This window comes from Lotus japonicus, chromosome 2 (assembly GCF_012489685.1).
Source record: "Lotus japonicus ecotype B-129 chromosome 2, LjGifu_v1.2".
NCBI lineage: Eukaryota > Viridiplantae > Streptophyta > Magnoliopsida > Fabales > Fabaceae > Lotus > Lotus japonicus.
In genome coordinates this window covers 5261599-5287516 of record NC_080042.1, presented here as the reverse complement: position 1 = coordinate 5287516, position 25918 = coordinate 5261599, and the positions used below count along the sequence as shown (strand labels likewise).

Here is a 25918-nt window from a genome sequence, read left to right as displayed (position 1 = left end):
TTGGAAAAACCCCATTTGAATTCACGTAAGAACTTGGGTTGTTCTGTCTAAGGCAAGAAGGGCTTTTAATGAGGCATTGTGCCTGGCCAGCTTACCTGGGAACTTCTCGGGCCATTACTTGGGTGATGATGGACCTTTTGTTTTGAGACCTTCTCCAGGGAATCATTGGAATTATGGGATCTTTGAAACTAATAGGATTAGAGACGAAACTTAAACAATTTCATAATGAACCTCCATAATGTATTAAACAACCTCAAAACCCTTAATATAATGATAAAAGACTCAGACGAAAGTTTAGGGCTCGAATATTAGTTTTGAAAAATGAGAAGTGTCGTCGAGTCCAAGTCTTGAGGAAACTTACAAGTTTCCGAGTATGCTTATACTTTTTCGCTCGATGAGCAGTTTAATGTTTGGCTATCTAAAGTTTAGCCGGAGACTATAAGTTTCCAAGTACTTCGGTACCTTTTCGCTCGATGAGCAGTTTATTGATTGGCTATCTAAAGTTTAGTCGGGAACCATGAGTTCCAAAGTACATTCTTCTTCTTTTGATTAATTCATTTTGTCGCAGAATCGACGTTTGCCTTAGGGTAGGCTTTTTAGAGACAATAAGTTAGCTAGAACACGTGACGACGTGTCGAGTGAGGTTGGAGACGTTGTTTGGCTAATCACTTGCATTCATGCACTCATTTTGAGGTTAATACACGGCGGATTACCGGACCTCGGTGGATTCCAAAATGGTCATAAGACCCGGATTTCCATATTTAGGACACTACGGTGGTCCTTAGTAGCAGACGGAATGGCAGACCTACGGGTTCACTGCTGATCTGACTACTTTTGTGTGGTGTAAGAGGCGCTCGAGCGGAATGGTCCCACTTTGGCCGGTGTTAGGGCTGACTCGATGGTGTCCATCCTTCTTCCGGAATGCATTTTGTTACCCAGCATTGCATTTCATGCAACATACATGCTGACTTAGTTGCTGAGTGTGATTGGTACCTGTTTATCCTACTTGAGGCATGCTAATTGTTATTATGATCTTTATATTCATTGTGATATATGCAACCCTAGGATGTTATCCCTAAACGTATAAGTCTGAGAGGCTAAATAATTATTACCCTATATATCTGGTTTTATTATTTATATAATTCTTTGGAGTTGACCCTCGCGTCTTCTGTGTGTGTTTGGGCGGACTACGCCATTGTCAGTTGAGTATGGCGGACTGGTACGAGACGGTCGTCCCTTCGGGGGGGGGGACCAGGTTTGAGATGTTGGACCAAGACACCCCAAGCTCATGGGTGGTCGACCCCGCCGGCCACCGAGCTATCTATTCAGGGCGAATAATGGAGGATCGCATTGACCGGATGCCAAGCCTGACGCACGGAGTCTGGAGGCACTACACTATCAGCTTCAACTTGCCACCGGGTGTACACTGCGGACCTGGACTGGGAGTGCCACCACCACCGTCGCCTTCGGACGACGAGTACCCCTCAGAGGAGGTGCCTGTGGGAGGGACTTCTTCAGGCACTAGTTCACCCACTGTCGCGGCTGCTATAGACTTGGGATCGGGTGCAGAACCCGCTCGACCAGCTGTGGAGACCGATGCAGTCATCGACATAGTCGTCTTGGATTTAGATTCAGACGACGATCTTGGGGATGCATAGTTGGGATTAGTGTAGGAGTAGCGTCTTGGCTATGATGTTCAGTCTTTCGTTTTGGGCAGGGTAGGTCCCCGACCTTTAGCTTTTCTTGTGGTTCTCTTTACGGAAATCACAGAGAGTTGGTTGGACTAGGGGGTCTTGTTTTAGGCCATCTGGGCTGACTTATTCTCGTTTTGAGGGTTTGTGTTGCGGACACTTAACCTTTCCTTTTGGATTGTACCTTTTGCCTTCGGGCGTTACTCTCTTTTGCTGTCCGTCACTGGAGGGTTACTCGTGACGTGGTTTACTACTTACAGCGGGGGCTGTAATTATTATTGTATATGAGCTCTGTTATCTTCTGTTGTCAAGCTCTATTTCTTTCAGTTTTAATTTTGTATTATCGAGAAAAAAAAATATTCACGTTTTTCCGCTTAAACTTTCTTTTCGGTTACTAAAGTGACGCCACCGAAATCGGGGTGTTACAATTGTGGTATCAGAGCTTGTCGAGTCTTTCGGGAGTCTTTGGGGAATAAGTCTTCTGTGCTAGGTTGTGTGACTCTGCAAAGAGTAAAAATTGATTGTCTGCCAAGCGATTTTTCGCTTAGAATTGATTGAAGTTATTGCTCGATCATATTGTATAGTTGTGCCAGAGACTATCTTATGATGAGTACTAACTGTTTGTTTGACTAAGCATAGGATGGTAAGCCCTGACCGTATGGCGAAGGCAATAGCTACCATGATTGAGGCAATGATGAATCAGGCTGCTGAGGATGCTTACAGACGCGCTGAGGAGGCGGCACGTGAGCAACCTCAACCGCTAATCGAGGCGTCCAAGTACCAGCAAAGTAGGTTGGACCGAGATGGAACTGGAGGACCAGTGAGGTCAGGTTCTCAGGAGTACCGTCAGTTGGGGCCGTATCAGCATCCGAAGGAGAGGGGTTTTACCCCAAGATCTTTTAAGTCTTCGACTACTGCCACTCCAGGGGCAGGAAGCCAATCAGCACATCCTGAGGTGACATGTTTCAGGTGTGGAAAGAATGGACACTATGCTAATGCATGTCTGGACCAAGGGCCTCGATGTTTTAATTGCAACCAGATAGGGCACTTGGCCGTGAACTGTAGGACGTTCCAAGCGGGACCGTCTGACAACAAGATGAAGGGTAAACTTCCTGCCAAATCTAAAGGGGCGAGGAAGCAAGTAACGTGTTACAGGTGCAAGAAGGTGGGGCACCACTCTAACAAGTGTCCAGACGGGAGACCTCTATGTTTCAACTGCAATCGCCCGGGGCATCAAGCCAAGGATTGCAATGTAACCAGGGTTGAGCCATCTGTGCCTACGGTAAGAGGAAGACATCCTGCTGCACGGGGAGGAGTCTATGTCTCGTGCGGCGAGGGAGCTGGTCGACTAGTCAGAGGAGAGCGCACAAACGATGGTAACCTTCTAACTATTCTTTCTCATTCTAGTATAATACGCTTCATTACTCTCGTAGAACGTGCAACACACCTAACTTGCCCTTACTGTCGAGCTTTGACTTTATAGTTATTACGCCTAATAATATTTTATTTGACCGTTGCTCGTGTTTAAACTATAGAAGTTACACGAGGTTTAGAATAACACGTTAAGCCTAGAAAGTAGTCTTGCACCGATGCGTTTAACAAGAAGCTAGAAGCTGAAGGATGAACCTCAGAGAGATTCCGTATGGATAGTATACGTATGATGTCGAGAGTGTGTAGTTTCGTAGCGGCATCATTGGGGATTTAATATCAAGATCTTTGTGACTACTGGATGATAGGAACTCATTGACTGTTCCAGTGGGTTTTTCTAAATCTTCACCTTCGATGAATTAGGCCTGATCAACTGAATATTGAGGGGGTGATATTCGGAATCAGAACTGGCAATGGACTTTGATAGATGGATTGGTAAGATTAATTTGATTGGATCGAGGATTAGTTGAGTTGGGAAGTAAAGTTCTTGTTAAGCAATTGATTTCCTTTGGGAAGGAGTTATAGTTTTAAGAAATGGATATTCATTTAAGAAGTATTGAAGAATTAAAAGACATTGGAGGTCCAAACTTGGTGAAAGTTTAGGTTCTAAGTCTATGAATTCTTGTCTTAAGTGCGTAGGACTCAAGGTTTGTCAGGTTTTGATCAAGAGACTAAGAATCAGATTAATTGGAGGACGATCTAGTTACGGAAATAATGAGTTAGTATGAAGATGAATACTTGAGGTTGTTATATGTGGACAAATTTCTTAGAGTCTAAGAGTGAATGGAACTTGGTTATGGATTCCGATGTTACATGCTGGGGTTAGCAAGTGATTTTTACTAAGTTGAATGAGGATCTTAGGGTTAAGATTGACCTTGGGAGGTGAAAATCATGTACAAATAAGATATTTAGTGGTGTTAGCATTAACGATTGTAGTTAAACCTCAGAATGTTGAGAGATAGGATGATAAAATGACTAGTTAAGTTTCCTGAGGTACAATTATGATTTGATCTTCTAGGGAATAAGTTCGGATTTGGGGGAAGTGTTAAGGATTTTAGGTAAGTGTAAAGTGGTTTGTGAATAAGTGAAGGTTGGTTTTATGGTTCAAGTAAGGGAAGTCTCGAAAAAGGGGAGATGACAATAATGGATTGTAAGATATTAAGATGGTGATTAGCTTATAAGTTGCTGATGAATGGATGTTAAAAGGGATTGGGTCTAGCGATGCACAAGGTATTAAGACTCAAGTCGAGTTTTAATTTGAATGATGAATAAGTAGAATATTGATTTCATGGTGCGAATGAGGATAGTTACGAAGTTGGAACTGACGTTAAGAGATTGGTAGACTCCAAGGGAATAAGTTCGTCTATGAGATATAGAGCGATCGAGTTAAGTTTCGAATCATGAGTAAAGATCACGAGGACAGGTTGAACATCCACTCTGGAATGGCGGAGGTGTACTGGGTTTAAGCAGAATATCGGACGAACGAAAGTAAATGAGCAAGTGGTTAAGGCTGTGCGATTGCACAGAGTGCCAACCAATACTATTTCCAACATAGACCCGACACGAGGGGTCGAGCCGGATGACATAGAGCTGAAAGATGAACTGTCTTTCGAAAAGCGCCGCCAATTAGCAATGGTGACAATCATTTGGAACAAGGACATAGGCGATGCTACATGGGAGCTTAAGGAACAGATCGAGGGACAGTATCCGGAATTTTTACTGAACCATAAGTTTCGAGGTCGAAACTTTCTTTTTGGAGGGTAGTAATGTAAGACCCAAGTTTTTAAGTTTTGGATAAGGGAATAAAATACAAGAGTTTATTGGATGAAATAAATTTATGAAAGAGAAGGTTCAGGAAAAGTCCAAGGATTATATCAAAACCGATAAAAGTTATAGCACGACTAACGTTCGCCTAATCTTAGGTCGAAGACCCTAGTGAATAGTTAATTTATACTTTAGGACACGATGGAAACTAATTCCAAAAAAAAACCTCAGAGAAATATTAGAATTTCTCTTATTCGTCTATAAACAAGTATTTCGACGCGAAACCCTGGAACGTACGAACGTCAAATTCCAATTCTCGGAAGTTTGCCGAAACGGAATCCCTGATAGTTCGAGAAACCTAAGATCGACGGACGATGAAGACTTTTTCTATTCGGAGCTTCAAATGAAGATTCCACCCGCGTTCGCCTATTTCTCTCGTTATTTCTAATCTTTCTTCAGAAGGAAGTTTTCTCATCCGACATCCACTGCAAAAAGTAACTTATCGGGTAAAATAGTTTTACACCGACTTTGCGTTAGTCACCTAAAATACAAGGAAACCTCTGTTGAGTTTTGGAATTCTGTCGCCAAAACCTATCTTAGAACTCACGGAGAATGAAGCCGGAAAAATAGGAATCATTCTTATATTTTTATTTTAACTCTATGAGTTAAATCCTCCGGTATCTAAACTAATCTGTACCGGTTTACAAAATATCTTCTCAAAATATCTCCCTAAAATATCTATTCGTTCTTATCCAGTCTTTGATAAATATCTATTCATTCTTATCCAATCTTTGATAAATATCTATTCGTTCTTATCCAATCTTTGATAAATATCTATTCGTTCTTATCCAATCTTTGATAAATATCTATTCGTTCTTATCCAATTTCTGATAAATATCTATTCAACCTTATCCGATCCTTGATAAATATCTACTCATCCTTATCTAATCTCTACAAAATATCTTTACAAAATATCTTTACCAAAATATCTTCTCAAAAATATCTATCCATCCTTATCCATCCACCAATGCATCCTTATCCAAACTTTGCAAAATATCTCCATTTCCTTCACTATATATAGGTTATAAGCTAGAAAATGAAAATTTTGCAAAACTCACCCATTTCTTTCCCCAAAACCGCGGCCAAGAGAGGAGAAGAGGAGGAAGTTGATCTTCGCGAATTCTTGCCCGTTTGCTTCACCGATCGTTGCTAATCGAAGACCTTGAGGTAGATAAACTATATCTCTCTTCTGATCGTCGTTTCTGTCGACTTCTCCTAAGTCTTTATGTGTCCAAAGTTTTGAGGTTTTTGGAAAATTGTCCAAATAGCTTGATTTCTTGGTCTAAACATCTTCCCTACGTGCTCAGGAGCACTTCTGTCGGATTAGTTTTTTCGTAATGTCGCCGGAATCAATTCTACCTCAAATACCCATTTTGGGGCAAAGTCTCAATCTTTTAGCTTAGAACTCTCGACTTGGCTTAGTGCTAGTAGGATTAGTTGTCATAAACGTCGTTGTTGACGTCTCCATCCAATTTGTTTTTCAAAAATCCAGTTTTGAAATTCTGAGTTTAAAATAATGACCAAACTACCCCTATGTCAGTTTTCGATCCGAAAATTTTTCCGAGCTTAGATCCGCCTTAGTTACGACTTATGATAACCTAGGAACCAAGTTTGATCGAAGAAAAATCGACCCTCCCAATTAGGAAAAGTGGCCGAGAGCTATACCAAGGGGGGGAGGAAATCCGACTTTTTCGAAAACCCTTCCTAACGCGTTAGATTGGCGTACCACGGAGTTGTAGTGTTCCGTGTGACCCTAGGACTTATTGTTTGCTGAGTTTCTGACTCATTGTGATTGATTTCTGTGAAATTTCTTTAAGGCTCGTTTGAGGAATTCGGAGGACTTGAGGAGGAAGATCGTGAAGGAAAGTTCAACGAGCGAGCTGGAAAATCAACAGGTGAGGGCTACTCTCTGAATTACTAGCTAATGCTTTAGGTGTCGACGAATTCGACTTGATTTATGTGTTATGCACTTAATTGCTAATTGCCTGAAATGATTTCTGAGGCTTCGGCCGATCTTGTTGAGTACTTGATGCCATGATATTGTGTGCTAAATGATTCACATGTTATGTGCTAAATGGTTAATCTAGGATGTGTTGGAATATGCTGTTTATGTTTATTGATTGAGCTGATTTATTTATGTTACTCCACTTATATCTGTTATGCTTTAGAGTGAGGATAACGGGCATGTCATGCCGATTTTATTTTGAGATTTTGGGAAAGTTTGATGGGACGGACCGAGGTTCGTACCCTATTATTGTTTTATGGATCGAGACCTTCTCAAAGGAAAATGAGCTTGAAAATGTTATTGGAAAAACCCCATTTGAATTCACGTAAGAACTTGGGTTGTTCTGTCTAAGGCAAGAAGGGCTTTTAATGAGGCATTGTGCCTGGCCAGCTTACCTGGGAACTTCTCGGGCCATTACTTGGGTGATGATGGACCTTTTGTTTTGAGACCTTCTCCAGGGAATCATTGGAATTATGGGATCTTTGAAACTAATAGGATTAGAGACGAAACTTAAACAATTTCATAATGAACCTCCATAATGTATTAAACAACCTCAAAACCCTTAATATAATGATAAAAGTCTCAGACGAAAGTTTAGGGCTCGAATATTAGTTTTGAAAAATGAGAAGTGTCGTCGAGTCCAAGTCTTGAGGAAACTTACAAGTTTCCGAGTATGCTTATACTTTTTCGCTCGATGAGCAGTTTAATGTTTGGCTATCTAAAGTTTAGCCGGAGACTATAAGTTTCCAAGTACTTCGGTACCTTTTCGCTCGATGAGCAGTTTATTGATTGGCTATCTAAAGTTTAGTCGGGAACCATGAGTTCCAAAGTACATTCTTCTTCTTTTGATTAATTCATTTTGTCGCAGAATCGACGTTTGCCTTAGGGTAGGCTTTTTAGAGACAATAAGTTAGCTAGAACACGTGACGACGTGTCGAGTGAGGTCGGAGACGTTGTTTGGCTAATCACTTGCATTCATGCACTCATTTTGAGGTTAATACACGGCGGATTACCGGACCTCGGTGGATTCCAAAATGGTCATAAGACCCGGATTTCCATATTTAGGACACTACGGTGGTCCTTAGTAGCAGACGGAATGGCAGACCTACGGGTTCACTGCTGATCTGACTACTTTTGTGTGGTGTAAGAGGCGCCCGAGCGGAATGGTCCCACTTTGGCCGGTGTTAGGGCTGACTCGATGGTGTCCATCCTTCTTCCGGAATGCATTTTGTTACCCAGCATTGCATTTCATGCAACATACATGCTGACTTAGTTGCTGAGTGTGATTGGTACCTGTTTATCCTACTTGAGGCATGCTAATTGTTATTATGATCTTTATATTCATTGTGATATATGCAACCCTAGGATGTTATCCCTAAACGTATAAGCCTGAGAGGCTAAATAATTATTACCCTATATATCTGGTTTTATTATTTATATAATTCTTTGGAGTTGACCCTCGCGTCTTCTGTGTGTGTTTGGGCGGACTACGCCATTGTCAGTTGAGTATGGCGGACTGGTACGAGACGGTCGTCCCTTCGGGGGGGGACCAGGTTTGAGATGTTGGACCAAGACACCCCAAGCTCATGGGTGGTCGACCCCGCCGGCCACCGAGCTATCTATTCAGGGCGAATAATGGAGGATCGCATTGACCGGATGCCAAGCCTGACGCACGGAGTCTGGAGGCACTACACTATCAGCTTCAACTTGCCACCGGGTGTACACTGCGGACCTGGACTGGGAGTGCCACCACCACCGTCGCCTTCGGACGACGAGTACCCCTCAGAGGAGGTGCCTGTGGGAGGGACTTCTTCAGGCACTAGTTCACCCACTGTCGCGGCTGCTATAGACTTGGGATCGGGTGCAGAACCCGCTCGACCAGCTGTGGAGACCGATGCAGTCATCGACATAGTCGTCTTGGATTTAGATTCAGACGACGATTTTGGGGATGCATAGTTGGGATTAGTGTAGGAGTAGCGTCTTGGCTCTGATGTTCAGTCTTTCGTTTTGGGCAGGGTAGGTCCCCGACCTTTAGCTTTTCTTGTGGTTCTCTTTACGGAAATCACAGAGAGTTGGTTGGACTAGGGCGTCTTGTTTTAGGCCATCTGGGCTGACTTATTCTCGTTTTGAGGGTTTGTGTTGCGGACACTTAACCTTTCCTTTTGGATTGTACCTTTTGCCTTCGGGCGTTACTCTCTTTTGCTGTCCGTCACTGGAGGGTTACTCGTGACGTGGTTTACTACTTACAGCGGGGGCTGTAATTATTATTGTATATGAGCTCTGTTATCTTCTGTTGTCAAGCTCTATTTCTTTCAGTTTTAATTTTGTATTATCGAGAAAAAAAAATATTCACGTTTTTCCGCTTAAACTTTCTTTTCGGTTACTAAAGTGACGCCACCGAAATCGGGGTGTTACAGAACTCTTAAATTCTCCAAAATAAAAATAAATCACACTAACACAGCTTACACATCAAAAACTGGGTTGTACTCCCCCTTTTTGTTATAAGCAAAAAGATTGGGGTGTGAAAAACTTAGCTTGAAGTACAAGGTACTCCCCCTTAGAGAAGGTCTAAGTTAAAAAAAAATAAAAAATGCATGAAGGAGAAATAGGTGAATTAAAGAAAGGTATTAATGCGAATGTAGAACGTTTACCACCGGCCACGGGAGTAAAGAGAAGCTTCAGTTACCAAGGACTTAACCTCGAGAAACTGTAGGAGCAATAACTTCCAGAGAGAAAATGAAGCTTATATAAGGCGATTAGGAGCAAGGTAAGCTTCACAACTCGATCAATTCCAAGTATCAGAAAATAGCATCATACGTGATTGCATTAGAAGAGCTTAGAAGGAAAGCTTTCGAGGAAGATATGTTCCTCAATAGTAGACACCCTGATGGTACAAGAACCATACAAGAGCTGACGAAGACACTGCTGGAAGAGGATCTTGGTCCAGAGTTGGAGAAAAATCTGAAAGAATTCCTCTACTTCGTGGAGGAGATTCAGGAGCTGTGCCAGCTTGAGCTGAATCTGCTGAAGGAGAAGGAAATAATAGAAAGGAGAGTCAAGACGATAGAGGATAGTCTGGAGAAGAATGAGCTGAGCATCAAGCTCGGCAACATAGAATATACACTGGATCGTCTGGAGGGGGAAAGAGTGGAGCAGCGCCAGGAGCGCAGAAGAATGAGGGAGGATCCTCCATTCTAGATAGGGAAATGTATGATGTAATGATTAGATTATATATGAATAAAGAGGGTTTTGCAAACATATGTCATAAATGATGCAATAAGAAACAAGGAATAAACAAGTATAACACATAATGCAAGTATCTTAAAGTTAGGAAAACAATAAATAAAAAGTAAAATAAATTAAGGAAGAAAAACGAAAGAAATCCTAAGAACTAGGGCTTGGTAGTGCGACGCAGAAGTTGTTGAAGAGCTCGATTCATGTCGATCAGGAGAGTCTCATGAGAATTGAGACGTTGTTCCAAAATGTCAAGTCTGGAAGAACTTGGCTGAGAAGAAGCAGAGGGAACATTCTGAGCAGAGTGAGGAGCTTGAGTGGATTGAGAATCAGCATGTGTGAAAGGCACTGGTGCAAGGGCTTGACATCTGAGAGCTTCAGCTTCAGCTTATAACCTTTCAGCTTCTAACCTTGCATTTGCAACTTTTGCAGCCTCTTGACGTGCAGCTTCTTCTGCTTGTTCTTTCTTTCTTCTGGCTTCCTCAACAGCTTCAAGGAACTCAACTCTCACCTGTTGTTCATGCAGAGACACTCTTCTGTTGAAACGCGGCCTTGCAGCCTCAATCCTCTGATCCCTTTCCGCGGTGAGATGACTCATCATAATAGGAATTTGAGCAATTATCCAATCACTCAGACAATTCCACTCTTCAGCAACAGAGTCAGAATTCTCACTAAGGTCAGTCTGACCTTGCACATTGCGAATCATCAGTGATGCTTCATGATTAAAGACACTGATGCACTCAAGAAGGGAGTTTGGCTTGAGGTAGGTATAGGGAACGATGAAAAGATTGGTTTCAGGAGAAGTGGGGTGGTTGCTGCTATTGGCCTCAGAAGCACCTTGAGGAGAACCAACATCTAAGGTTTGGACATTTGAAGTATGGATCTCAAGGTTAGGCTCAGAGGTTTCAACCTGAGGGTTTGGTGATCTAACCGAGGAATGATTAGAGACTGAGTTTTTTGGTTCAGGTTGAATGGGTTGAGCTAAAGGGTCTGTTGCATTCAGAGGGACAACTGGTATAGGATGATCTGGGTCAACTAGACGTTCTGGTCTAGGTCCAGGGTATCTCCTAGGGCTAGGTACAGTGTGGTAGTACTCAGGAATGGAAGACTCTTTTTCCTTCGCAATTTGAACAAATTTGCGAACAGATTCAGAGTTATTGGAGGGTGATGAGTCAGCAACATTAGTAGGAAAAGATACAGAGGGACAAGGTGTTGTGGATACTGTATCAGTGGTTCTGCCTTCATGAACATGAGCAACCTTTGTCTTGATCAACCCCATCTTCTTCAAAGATGTGGAGGTAAAGACATCACTCGCAATGGTCGACAGATCCTCTGTGCATCCTGCCGTAATCAGATCTTCTATGAATTTGCTCTCAATGAAAAGCACTCTCCACATCCATCTGATAAAGTATAAACTTCAAGAGACAAGCAACACCTAACAAGAGTCTTATAGATTCCAGTCTAGCTACTGGAGCAAAGGTTTCATCAAAATCAACTCCTTCTATCTGAGTATATCCTTGAGCCACTAGCCTTGCTTTATTCCTTGTGACTGTTCCAGTTTCATCTGATTTGTTCTTGAATATCCACTTAGTGCCAATGATGTTTACTTCTTCAGGCTTAGGCACTAACTCCCACACTTCATTTCTCCTGAACTGCTCTAGCTCTTCTTGCAAAGCATTTATCCAGTATTCATCAGTGAGAGCTTCATTTACATTCTTAGGTTCTATCTTAGAGATGAAACAACTGTGAGCAATCATACTTCTGGATTTGGTAGTCACCCCTTCTTGAAGATTACCAATAATGTTTTCTTGAGGATGATTCTTCTGAACCCTGATTGATGGAGCTTTGTTTGATGTGATATCTTTGTCTTCCTTTTCATCAGCACTTGTTTCTGACTCATTGTCGAGGGCGGTTGCTGGAGCATCGGCTGGAACATCAGCACCATCATCATCTTCATTCAAAATTGCTTCTTCCTTCTTGCTTGGTTCATCATCCACAGTCACATTCACAGATTCCATCATGGTCCTTGTGCGAGAGTTAAAAACTCTATAAGCTTTGTTGTTCATAGAATACCCCATGAAAATTCCTTCATCACTTCTAGGATCAAGCTTCCTCTTAGGATCACGATCTGCAAGGATATAACATTTACTTCCAAATATGTGAAAGTATTTTACAGATGACTTTCTACCTTTCCATAGCTCATACTGTATAGAGGATGTCCCTGCCCTGATGGTGACTCTATTATGTATGTAACAGGCAGTACTCATAGCTTCAGCCCAGAACTGGTGTGGAATCTTCTTAGCATGTAACATTACTCTAGCTGACCGTCGAACATGGGAGGCTTTGCATTGTATCCATATTTCTGTGTTTCACTGGTGGTAGCCATTGTTTTTCACACCGGCCCGGATCATTGAACACTGTTAGGTGTGGTAATCAGAACTTGCGCTCTGATACCAATTGAAGGTATGAAAAACGGTAGAAAGGGGGGGGGGGGGTTTGAATAACGTTTTCAAATAAAACTTCCTTAAGATTTTTATCAAATCTTTTCGTGACTCAAGAAGTGCTTAAGATAAGAGATAGAAAAGCACACAAGGATTTTATCCTGGTTCACTTGATAAATCACTCAAGCTAATCCAGTCCACCCGTTAAGGTGATTTCTTCCTTCTTAGAATGAAGGCAATCCACTAATCAGGTATGTGTTACAACAGCACTTGAAACCTACAAGTGACTAACAATACACTGACTTAGCTCACACTAAGATTCACTCTCTTAGTCTTCTCTAGGATCCGATCAACCTTGATCTCCTAAAGGCAAACTATACAACTGTATATGAAGTTCTTGTTTACAAAGAAAGTGCTTCTGAAAAGCTTATAGTAAACACAATGAAATTCAAGATGAAAGAAAGCTTAGAAGGATTTGAATATTTCTTGCGCGTGTGTAAAATGCTTCTAGCCGCTTCTTTCAATCTTCAGCCTCTATTTATACTCCAAGGATTAGGGTTGAACGTTGCATGGAAATGCTACCGTTGGAGGGCAGTTCTGGAAATTCCAGCTTCTGCTGTGGCTGAGGATGTTAGGTAGGTCGTCAGGATAGTACACTTTGCTTTTGTACTTTGGATAGTGACTTGACCTTAACCTCGTAGACTTCTGATCAGAGGAGCGCTTCGTGTTGGAACTTGTGAAGCTGATTGACCAGAGTCAGAGGGAAGCTTGGATCCTCTGACCTTTGTACCTTCTGATCTTCACTTCAGAGGATCAGTACATGGTCTTCAGAGCCAGTTGCTTCTGGACTTCAGAGTCTTCACTCATCAGCTACTGGATCATCAGAGTCTTCTACACCATCAGAACCTCTGAACCTTCAGAGTCTCTAGGTTGTCGGAACGTCTGGATCAACAGAGCTTCAAGTGAGCTGAGTCCTTATCAGAGCTTGATTTACTTCAGATCTTCTGAAGCTTTTCCACTGTTCAGACTGAACATGGAGAATGCGAAAGCGTTGCTTGGGTCACTCTTTAAGCATAGTGCTTCTGATTTGTGTGAGATAAGATAGAGGTCAGAGCCTGTAAATAGCACACTCAGAAAAACACGTTAGAGTACCATAATTGTTCATATCAAAAGGTTAACTTGTAATCATCAAAACATAGAGTTGTACTACTAGATCAAAACTTGATCTTACAATCTGCCCCTTTTTGATGATGACAAAACTAAGATTTTTGATGAACAATTCTTAAACAATAAACTGAATTCACTCAGAGTTTAGAGATATAGAATAAGACTTATCCTGATGTGAATAGTTTATCTTGCTCATTCTGAATTCAAGTCACTGCTTGATTCTGAGCTTAGCTCCCCCTGAGTCTAATACTTAATGAAAACGTTAGTGGAGTCTAGATTCTGAGCTAAATAATATAAGAGTTCAGAGTGGAGAAAGATCTGAAGGAATTCCTTGGCTTCGTGAAGGAAGTGGAGGAACTCAGCCAGCTGGAACTGAATTTGCTAGGAGAAAGAGATTCAGTGGAAGGAAGACTCAGGACTATAGAAGATAGTCTGGAGAGAACCGAGCTTAGCATCAAGCTTGGCAACATAGAGTATGCGCTTGAACGGCTGGAGAAGGAAAGAGCAGAGCAACGCCGGGAGTGCAGAAGATCCTCCATTCTAGATTATAGGGAAAAAGAAATGTATGATGTAAAAGCATAATTGATATGAATAAAGAAAAGAAGGTTTTGCAAGCACAAAGTTATAGATATATGTGTGCAATGATAAACGATAACTAACAAAGCATAGCAAATAATGCAAATAAAACAAAATAAAGTAGAATTAAAATAAAATTAAGTTAAGAAGGAAAACTAAAGAAATCCTAAGACTAAGGTTTGTCAGAGCGACGCAGAAGTTCTTGAAGAATTTGCTTCATGTCCATCAGCAGAGTCTCATGAGTATTGAGACGTTGTTCCATGATGTCAAGTCTGGAAGGACTTGGCTGTGCAGAGCTAGAGGGAACATTCTGAGCAAGTTGATGAGCTGGAGTGGAATCAGAAGCAGCAGGAGTGAAGACCACTGGGGCAAGAGCTTGACATCTAATAGCTTCAGCTTCAGCTTCAAGTCTCTCAGCCTCTAATCTTCCATTTTCAGCTTGTACAGCTGCTTGACGTGCAACTTCTTCTACTTGCTCTTTCTTTCTTCTGGCCTCTTCAACAGCTTCAAGTAACTTAGTTCTTTGCTGTTGTTCATGCAGAGCCACTCTTCTTGTAAACCGCTGCCTAGCAGCCTCAATCCTTTGATCCCTTTCTGCAATGAGATGACTCATCATAACAGGAACCTGAGCAACTAACCAAGTACTCAGACTATTCCATTCTTCAGCAACAGAGTCAGGATTCTCACTCAAATCAGTATGACCTTTGACGTTGCGAATCATCAGTGAAGCTTCATGATTAAAAACACTGATGCACTCAGAGAGAGAGGTTGGTCTGAGATGTGTGTAGGGAACAATGGAAATGTTGGTTTCAGGAGAGGTTGGGTGGTTGCTGCTGTTTGCCTCAGAGGCACCTTGAGGAGAGCCAATGTCAAAAGTTTGGACATTTGGTTCAGAGGCTCCAAGGTTGGGTTCAGAGGTTTCAACCTGAGGATGTGGTGATCTAACCGAAGAGTGGTTAGACACAGAGTTTTCTGGTTCTGGTTGAATGGGCTCTTGATGAACGTGGCCAGGTTGGACTTGTTGGGTTAAGGGGTCTGCTTCATGTAAGGGGTCAGCCGGGATAGGATCATCTGGGTCAACTGGACGTTCTGGTCTAGGTCCAGGGTATCTCCTAGGGCTTGGTACTGTAAGGTAGTACTCTGGAATGGCAGACACTTTTTCTTTCCTAACTTCCATAAATTTACGAACTGACTTAGAGTTGTTGGAAGGTGAGGAATCAGCAACATTGATAGGGAATGATACAGGAGCATAAGCAATTGAGGAATCTGTATCAGTGGTTCTAACAACCGGACGTTCTGATGCTCTAGGGACAGAGTGATCAGACGTTCTGGGTTCATGTTCTGGTTGTTCAGGAATGATGGGTTCAGAGGTTAATGGGTTGTATTGGATGGTAATGGGAGAGGTTTGTTCAGATTGTCTAGAGGGTTGGTTCTGAAGCATGTTCCAGAGAGGTGCTTCATGTGGGGAAGGTTGGAAAAATGAAGATCTTGGTGAATTGGGTGGAGAAGTGGTTTGTGCACCTGATTGGGACTCAGGGATAGGAGTGAGTGGGTTTGAAGATCGTTTGAGCATAGTAGAGATGGGGAGTGCATCAAATGAATTTAAATCATCATCAGAATCAACAACAGACTTACTTGATGATCGCACTGATGACCGAGTCACTCTGGAAGGAGTTTCAATCCTTCTGAGCACTTGAGCAGCTGGTTCCACCCGGGTAGGCTTCACCATGATTCTGACCTGCTTCTTCTTCTTTGGTGGAGGGGGACCACCATCATTATCACCATCATTATCATCATCAGGCTTGGTTGGCTCCTCATTCTGCCTCTTAGGCTTGTCAGCCTTTGCCTTCTTCTTCAGAGCAGCATCAGAGTCAGACTCTTCAGAGGATTCCTCCAAGATGATCTTTCTCTTAGTTTTCCTCTTGGGAGGAGAATCAAACTCAGGAGCTGGTGGCAATTTTCTGAAGAATTCATCCACATCAATCTCATAGCCTTGCTGCCTCAGATCATCAATGTAGCACAGGATTGCTTCTCGGTTGTCAGCTTGAGACCACAGAGTGTAATCATTCAGAGGGATTCTTCTTCTTCTGACTTCATCTGAAGTATCTTCATGAGCAGGAGCAATCTTTTTCTGAACCAGCCCCATCTTCTTCAAGGAACTGGAAGTGAAGACATCACTCACAATCATGGTCAGATCCTCTGTGCAGCCAGCCTTGGTCAGATCTTCTACAAGTTTACTCTCAATGAAAAGATCTGAGAGCAGTCTTCCAAAGGGAATGTACTTGATGGCAGACTTCTTTGAGGCAGTGGTTCTTGATTTCTTGATGCATTCCTTGAGGTAGGAGAACAAGAAGAATGGAAGACAGATCTTCTGACGATCTTGAATAAAGTAGAGCATTGCCTTCTGGTTGAAATTGATGTAGTCAGGAGAGCTACCCTTCTGTCTCTGATTGAAGCAGTGGAGCAGAATCTTATGCCAGATTCTAAGCTTGGGATGAAGATCCACAACCTTGTAGTCACTCTTTCCTGGTTTGTAGGTGGTGTAAAGAGCTTTGTTTGTCTCTTCCTTTGTTCTGGGTTTCAACTTGGATTCAGTCAATTGGAATCGGAAACCTCTACCAGTGTGCTCACCCAGAAGATCAACAATCGACTTCTCAGTGATGATGATCCTTCTGCCAGCAATGTACGAAACCACCTGAGTATCATCACACTCAGCGTGTTTCCAGAATTCCTTGACCAATTTGTCATACACCGGTCCTCGAAGCCTGTTGAAGTAATTTTCCCAGCCTTGAACACGGACTTCAGGACGAAGATCATACCCATTTGCAGCTATATTATCCAGGTCGAATCTCCATTCAGTAAGCACCTGGAGTTCTTCCGGAGCATAAACGCAGTGAACGGCACAGCCCCGTTCTGTAATCGGAATCATCTGCCCTTGAACTGGAGCTTGAGTTCTCTGAACCTCAGTACCTGCCTGTCCTGTAGCTTGACCAACTACCATCACTGGAAACTGAGAACCTTGGGTTGTTTCACCTGCAGCTTCGTTTCTGGTTTGTCTCACCATCTTGAAAGCGGTTGAAGGTTTTGGGTAGAAAGGAAGAAGATGAATAGAGAGAGAGAGAGAGATCGTGCAGATAAGGGTTTGAAAGCTAAAGAGAGAGAAAATAAAACCGTAAGTGTAGGAGAACGTGTGTGTATAGTGGGTTTTTAAAAGTAACCGTTGTTGATCAAAAGTAATTTAAAATCAACAGTTAAAAATTAAAGACATCATAGTAACAGTTAATACACATATCACACGCAGGAGAGAAGCACATCAACACTCATTATGACAGACTGTCACACGAGCACAAGGAACTATGCATCAGAGATACTGACACATGTTTACTGTCTCAGCTTCAGAGTCAGCACCAATGGGTACATACACTCTGATAGAGTTACCTTCTGGACTAGACATCTTCTGATCAAGAAGTATCATAGTCAGAGGTTCTGATCCATCTTCATGCTGGACAAAAGTCCATATTCAGATTTTTCAGAATAAAATTAAATCTATCCTCTGCTAAGGGCTTTGTAAAGATATCTGCTCATTGATGGTCAATATCAACAAACTTCAGAAGAAGTACGCCCTTCTGTACATAATCTCTAATAAAGTGATACTTTACCTCAATGTGCTTTGCCCTTGAATGTAAGATAGGATTCTTACTCAATGATATTGCAGCAGTGTTATCACAATAGATTGAGATATTGCTCTCAAGGATCTGATAATCCTCCAGCTGATGTTTCATCCAGAGCATCTGAGTGCTGCATATTGCTGCTGAGATATATTCTGCCTCTGCAGTGGATAGTGCAATGGTTGATTGCCTCTTGCTTGCCCATGAGACTAAGTTGCTTCCCAGAAATTGACAATTTCCAGAAGTGTTTTTTCTCTCTGTTCTATCTCCAGCATAATCAGCATCACAATAACCTGAAAGCTTATACTCTGATGTTTTCTTATACATCAAGCCAAGGTTAGTGGTGCCTTTCAGATACCTTAGGATCCTCTTAACAGCAGTTAAGTGGGTTTCCCTTGGATCTGATTGGAAACGAGCACATAAATGAACACTAAACAATATATCTGGCCTAGATGCAGTTAAGTATAGAAGTGATCCTATCATACCACGATAGAACTTCTGACAAACTTTACCACTTGCATCTTCTTTCTCCAGAATGCATGTAGGATGCATTGGAGTCTTAGCAACTGTAGATTCTAGCATATTGAACTTCTTCAGAAGTTCTTTAGTGTAGTTGCTCTGATGGATATATGTTCCTTCTGGTGTTTGATCAACTTGTATTCCCAGAAAGTACTTGAGTTCTCCCATCATACTCATCTCAAATTCAGCCTGCATCATCTTAGAAAATTCTTTGCATAGAGATTGATTAGCAGAGCCAAATATTATATCATCAACATAGATTTGCACAATTAAGATATCATCTTTGTAAGTTTTGCAAAAAGAGTTGTATCTACTTTACCCCTTACAAACTCATTCTCCAGAAGGAATGAGCTGAGTCTCTCATACCATGCTCTGGGAGCTTGCTTCAGACCATAGAGTGATTTCTTCAGTTTGAACACATGGTCTGGGTTCTTCTCATCTTCAAAACCTGGGGGTTGATGAACATAGACTTCCTCTGAAATGTAACCATTTAGGAAGGCACTCTTCACATCCATCTGATGAAGAACTATGTTGTGATTCACTGAGAAGGAGATCAACAATCTGATTGCTTCTAATCTTGCTACTGGAGCAAATGTTTCAGTGTAGTCTATTCCTTCCTGCTGACTGTAGCCTTGAGCAACTAGCCTTGCCTTGTTTCTCACTACAACTCCTTTCTCATTCAGCTTGTTTCTGAAGACCCATTTGGTTCCAATCACATGAACACTTTGAGGTTTCTTCACTAAGCTCCAAACATCATTCTTGGAAAATTGATTCAATTCTTCTTCCAGAGCCAGAATCCAATCCTTATCCTGAAGAGCTTCATCTATGGACTTGGGTTCAATTAAGGACACCAATCCTTTCAGACTGAGCAAGGTCTCTTCAGAGGGTCTGAAGGCTGATCTGGTTCTGACTGGTTCATCTTTGTTGCCCAGAATCAATTCCTTAGGATGTGATGCAATGATTCTGCTTTTCTTCTGAGGTTGTGAATCAGAGGGACCAGCTTCTTCTTCTGGATCATCTTCCTCTGGCTCAGCTTCCTCTGGAGCTTTGCCTTTGTCAGAAACATTAATGCTTAGATCCGCAAACTTCTCAACTAGCTTTGACTGGTCAGAGTCAAGCTTATCGTCAAATCTAACATGAATAGTGTAAGACCCGTGAAAGTTTAAGAGAAATAAACTCAGTCAATTTCTCGGTTTAGTGCTTTAATGCTCGGTTAATGTGATGTTTTTGGGTGTGACCTTGTATGATGAATTTTATCTTAGGAATGTAGTATTTTGATTATTAATATCGAAGTTATTTTCCAAGTGTTTCATTCTTCGTTCGTCGGAGAATTCGGCTGCACTACAGAAAACGGTCGAACCGACGAGTTTCGCCGAGAGCGCCCTTTTGTCATCGAATTATTATTCGAATGTGAAATAAATATTTTCCTTATCATTACGATGATCTACGGGTGATTTCGAGAATTTTGACTGTAATATCGATATAAGGTCAAAAATCTCGCCCGGTAGTGTTTTCGGCTCGAAAACGAGTCGAGTTCGACTCGTAAACGAGCCAATCACGAAATTGGCCAGAAAATATCTGATCTTGGGGTTGAGTGTTCAGATGTTGAGTGTGGAGAGAAAGGCTATTAGGGTAGGCTCATGAACCAAGGTCAAAAGGTTAGTATCATGATTGCTTTCCCATAAGTAGTGTGCATGGGAAGATAAACCAAAGCCAAAAGTGCAAGCCACCTTTCACCTAGGGAAACATCCATCACCTTATCATAGAAGCTTCCCATCAGATTTCTGAACCAAAGTAAAGGAAATAAGAGGACTTTAGAGGGATAAGTGAGAGAGAGTGAACATCATCTTCATCTTATCTTCATCCTTCTTACCAAAAACTGAAATCTTCAACATCTCTAAACCCCACCAAGAAATCATCTTTTGTCTTCCATTCCTTCACAAAAGAGTTAGAATTCAAGGTGAGGATCATGGTGATGGTTTCCAAATTTAAAAAGGAGCTATCTTTCTCTTCATCTTTTCAAAAAACCGAGTTGATGTTGTTGTTGTGCTTGTGATCTCCTTGGCTTCATGCATGTGAAAAGTGTTTTGAAAAAGGTTGAAGCTTGATGTTAGGGCTTCATGCTCTTGTGTTCTGAACCTTAGATTTCGAAAATGGAGAGCAAAGGAAGAAAACTACTCATCATAAAACCTTTTCTTGTTCAAAAGGTTGAATCTTGATGTTTTAATGTTCTCATGAAGTAAAGACTTCAATAGTAGGTTTCCAAGCTTGTTTCTTAAAAGTCTTGAGGCTAAAAGTTCAGTTTTTAACTCTCAAAGAACATTCAAAGTGTTGTTTCAAAACTCAAAACCCATGAACTCTTAAGACTAAGTTCATTCATGAGAAGTGCTAGACTTAGTTAAGAGTGTGTGTGATTTCTATTTGATTTTGCTGAATGATGGTTGTGTGCATTGTGTGCTTGTGTGAAGGTGAAGAACACCTTGTTCATTCCATTACGAGGAGCTAAAGGCTAGGAAGGAAATCAGACTAGAGAAGTTAAGGAGAAAGCCAACGATCGAGGTAAGGGCACTTCGGGTCTTGGACTTTAGCGTGCACGAATTGTGTATTTGGATTGCATGAACTTGTATGATGATTATGAACATGTTAAGACCTTGAAAGACTTATGTAAATGAGCTTAGTATGTTGTATGATCCTTATAATCATGAATGGGAACTTAAAGGTCTTGGGCTAAAAATCAAGTTAAAAGTGAGAAAATGTATGAAACTCGGAAGAGGTACAGAACCGCGACGCATGTGCGTTGGTAGCTGCCGCACATGCGTGGGGAACCTGCAGCTATGGGCGCATGTGCGTGGATAGACGACGCACATGCGTGGGACTTCTGTCCCTCCAGCGCCAAGTGTCGTTTCCTTTGCTGCTTCGTAATGTTTTGGGCATAACTCCTTGGATATGAGTCCAAATCGGGTGAAACCAATTTTATTCGAAAGCTAACTTAAAGGGCTTCAATCTATAAAAGTTTCATAATTCTTGGATTTCTATTTCAATACAGTTTTTAATTTTATTTCACCCCTTTCTCTACTGCCGAGTAAGCTGGACAGTTCGTATTGTTTTGGGCATAACTCCTTGGATATGAGTCCAAATTGTGTGAAACCACTTTATTTGAAAGCTAACTTAAAGTTCTTAAATCGGTGAAAGTTTAATAATTTTTAGGTTTCTATTTTAATACAGTTTTCAATTTTAATTCTACCATTTTCTGCGGTTTTGTTGCCTGAATTATATGCATGATGTACATGAAGTTTATGAGTTAAGAATGCTTGAATACCATGAGAAATTGTTTATGAACATGATAAATGATAACATGCTTAGGTGCCTTGATGTTTGAGGACATGATTACTTGTGAGAACATGCTTACTTGTTGAGTACATGACTACTTGTTGAATATGATATGATGAACTCTTAGGATGTTCATGATGAATGTAAGTCTTGAATTATGCCCTGATATTTATCGAATGATAAGCGTTGTATGGGCGATATTGATCGAATGAGATCGAATGTGGAACCTACGATGGTTGGGCTACCGTGGCGACGGATAGCTGGTGACACCTATTAGTTGGTGACCCCGATCACTCATGTTAAGGTGTGGTGGAGTCGTCATCGATCGACAGAAGATTATAACTTCGTTGTTTGACTAATTCATGGAGCATATCATTGCATTGACCGAGGGTACCGCTTGGATAGGGTACACCGAGGTGTTGGCTAATGACTGCATGGGAAGGGTCATTAGATAAGTGGCATGTGACTGCATGGAAAGGGTCCTTGTCCCGCCTGCCTGGTATGGAGTTGGCGTTTATCCGGATCATGGTGTGCATTGAGCATCAAGCATATTGCATACGCTAACAATATAGAGACACATAGGTTCCCTTGAACGTCGTTGACGTAAGAACATTGGTTGTTGTCTTGTGGCTTGTGTTAGACGATTGAATTCCCTATAAGGTGCAACGTGTGGTTGTGGGCCTTGTGCCTTGCTTGTTGAAGTGTTTTCCTTATCTTATGCTACATCTAGAATTCCTTAGGGATGTATTAGTATGCCGTTTGGTAAGATTCTGGATAGGTGATTATATATGTGAATATGCATGCTCTTACTTGCTCGTATGTGTGCACGTCCTAATTATGGCCTTGTGGTATAAGAAGTTGACCCTTGCACCTTTTCTCTGTTATAAATGTTCGACGACGCCGCCCTAAAGGATGAGCAAGAGACCGATGGACGCATGTGAGGAGACGCCGCAAGGAAATGATGTGACGACGAGCTAGCGATTCAGAGATTAGTCATGTGGAGATTACGGGGAGCTCGGTGGGCATATGAGCCTCTTAGTTTATTTTTCTTTTGGAGTATATGTTGTAATTATTTACATTGATGTAAGGGTACTTATTATTGGGTATTTATTACTCATGGTAGAGCATGTTTTGGAAAGTATTAGAAAGTATTATGTTTCAGAAGGAAAAAAAAAATATATATATACCTGCATTATTATGATTTCGAAAGTTCATTAGCATGATTAATTTACTTTTGGATCACTAAGTAACCCTTGGAAATCGGGGCGTTACATTGTGGTATCAGAGCATTGGTTTAGGGATACCAAGGCTTGTTGGGGAATAGGTTTACTGTGCTAGGTTGTGTGGTTTCTGTGTTGTATGTTGTGGATGGGTATGTGTGAGCCATACCCATTGTTTGACTCATGTGTGACTTCTTAGTTGGGCTGACGCGTTTGTTATGCTTCTTATCTTGGGAAAACTAACCTGTTGCCTCCAAGACTGGACCTGGAGCGACAGACTACGACTACCGTGAACCGTATGGCGGAGGCCATGGCGAACTTGACGAATGTGGTAGCGCGACAAGCTGCTAATGCTGCTGCACATGTTACCGCAACTGCTCAACGGATTATCGCCGAGGAAGAGCGTCTGGCACGTCAGCAGCGACAGGAGGAGGCACAAGCTCAGATTAGGGGACTCATTGATTTCGGTCGCCTTGTCCCGCCTCAGTTCTTTGGAGGAGCCGACCCGGAGAAGGCGGACTTGTGGATTCAAGAGATCGAGGATTTCTTCAGGGTGTCGAGAACCCCAACCGAGACAAGGGTGGATTGTGCAACTTATCTGCTGATGGGAGAAGCTGAATATTGGAGGAGGGGAACACGCATGATGATGGAATCCAACCGTGTGCCTGTGACGTGGGATGTTTTCTGCGTTGTCTTTATGGACAGGTACTTTCCGATTAGCGCAAGGGAAGAAAAGGAAGCACAATTCTTGAAAATGTTTCAGGGGAATATGGTGGTGGCAGAGTATGCCGCTAAGCTGGAATCTTTGGCGAAGCACGGTTTCCTTGCCAACCGTGTTGATGAGGCGTACCTATGCGCTAAGTTTACGAATGGGCTCCGACCTGAGATCAAAGAGTCGGTGCAACCTTTGGGGATACGTGCATTCCAACCGTTGGTGGAGAAGTGCAGGGAGATAGAAGCAATAAAGAACAAGAGGAAGGATAAGCTGTACCGAGGAGGACCGATGAGGTCCGTAAGTCAAGGCCAAGGAGGGCGCGACAAGGGGAAACAACATCAGAGGAAGCCTTACCATTGTCAACAAGAAGATGAGAAGTCTCAGGGAGGGTACAAACCCATGCCTACAGCCCTAGGAAGACAAGGGAGCCAAGCCCAAAACCGTGGTGTTCAGTGCTTCAGATGTGCAGAGTTTGGGCATTTTTCCGCTGCTTGCAAGGAGGATGGACCATTATGCTACAATTGTCACAAGCCTGGACATCTTTCCAGAGACTGTAGGGCACCAAAAGTGGAGCTAGCTGTGTGCGTTACACGGGGGACTCACCCGACTGTCGAAGGACGAGTGCACTTAATGGCGGGGACTGAGGCTACTGATGCTGAGGAGGAGACCTGAGGATGTGTGGCGAGGATGCAAGTTCTCTAATTTTTGTTTTGCTTAGGCACGACGTGTTTGTTTCTTTTATGGATTGTAGGAACTAGCTTCAAACCTTATGTTGTTTTTTTTTCCCGTTTGTTCTTATGTTGCTACTTCGGGTGTTAAGTCTCTGACTACGACCTTGTCTTATCTAAGCTACTCGTGGTATTTTGAAGCAAGTGTCTTATTGCAAACCTCTTGTATATGTTCAGTGCCTTAGTTGGGCATGTGATATGCTCGCGTGATTGTTTTGTGTGTTGCCCTTGTAGTGTTCTTGAGGGAGATTTAGAGGAGTTCCACTAGGCCTAGAATTTCGTCTTGTGCTGGTATGTGTTGGTAAAGGAAGAGAGGAACTAGGGCATTGATTCTAGTGAGATGTTAAGGTTGTACGATCTTCAAGTGGAAGTGTCGAAGGACGAGAGAACTATACTAGGTTAGAGGCTTGTGATGTGCTTACGTGTAATGGATTAGGTGAAGGCAGGGCTAGGAATTAATCCTAGGAGGTGACCTCGTATGGGTATGGTTGCTCGAGTTCTATCCTTAGAAGGGTTGTAATTGGAAATTTTTCTTAGACATGGGTAAGGATCAGAATTGGATCGAGTTCTTGTTGTTTAGGTAAATGGATCTTAGAGTTTAAGCGGATGATTTTGCTTGAGGAATTTTGAGGAGGGGAAGGATCTAAAGTTGTACCGGTTAGGGTGTTTAGAAGTGAGTTAAGTCATGTTGTGTATAAGTTGGAATTCGAAGAATTGGGACTTGAGAATGCTTGGGTTGAGATAGGAGAAGTAGATTATGGATTCTCGAATAAGGATTTGAATTTTGGGAGGTTTTGATTACTGGATTATTAGTGACGAGATAGGTTTTGAATCTTTGGACTGTGGAGGTTTAGGCCGATTTAAAATATTGTTGGGGCTTATACCAACTTGTCGGACTACTGAATTGTGAATTGAGTGAGTTGTGATGGAAGACTAGAGGATGGAGTTGCATTTTAGGATTGGAATCTCGGGTTGAGAAGTTTAGGGCTTCCGTTATAAGTAATTGGTTATAGGGGATTAAGATTTGAATACTTGGAAGTTCGATGAATGACTATAGTCGAGTGATTAATTGCGGGCAAGGGCTTTTGTTTAGAAGGTTGAATGGGGAAAGTGAATATTTGAAACCCCTTTTGTTTGAGTTCGAGTTTTGGTGTAGAATCCTTTATACGACTTAAGAAATTTTCGGAGTTGTCGTTCGGTGTTGTCTTTGATTGTCCCTGAAAATAGTGCCTAAGTATAGAAGTTGATGACGAAGGAATCGTACAATTGGTTGTGAGATCCTTAATTGGTTAGTTAACACGATTGCTCCAAGTAGAGAGAGACTAAGTCGAGGGATTCAATGTTTGGTTGTGTGAAATCCTAGGGGAAATTG

General features: G+C 42.0%; 1 protein-coding gene across 1 annotated transcript; it reads left to right on the top strand.

Moving 5' to 3' along the window:
* The first annotated feature begins 23401 nt into the window (after positions 1 to 23401).
* On the top strand, positions 23402 to 24490 carry LOC130735954 (uncharacterized). The gene has a single exon (XM_057587822.1). The coding sequence runs from the start codon at positions 23402 to 23404 to the stop codon at positions 24488 to 24490; it is 1089 nt and encodes a 362-aa protein (XP_057443805.1).
* The last annotated feature ends 1428 nt before the right edge of the window (positions 24491 to 25918 follow it).

What these genes read in the sequence shown, in the direction of transcription:
- LOC130735954 (XM_057587822.1), top strand. Translation starts at nt 23,402, where the DNA reads ATGGCGGAGGCCATGGCGAACTTGACGAATGTGGTAGCGCGACAAGCT.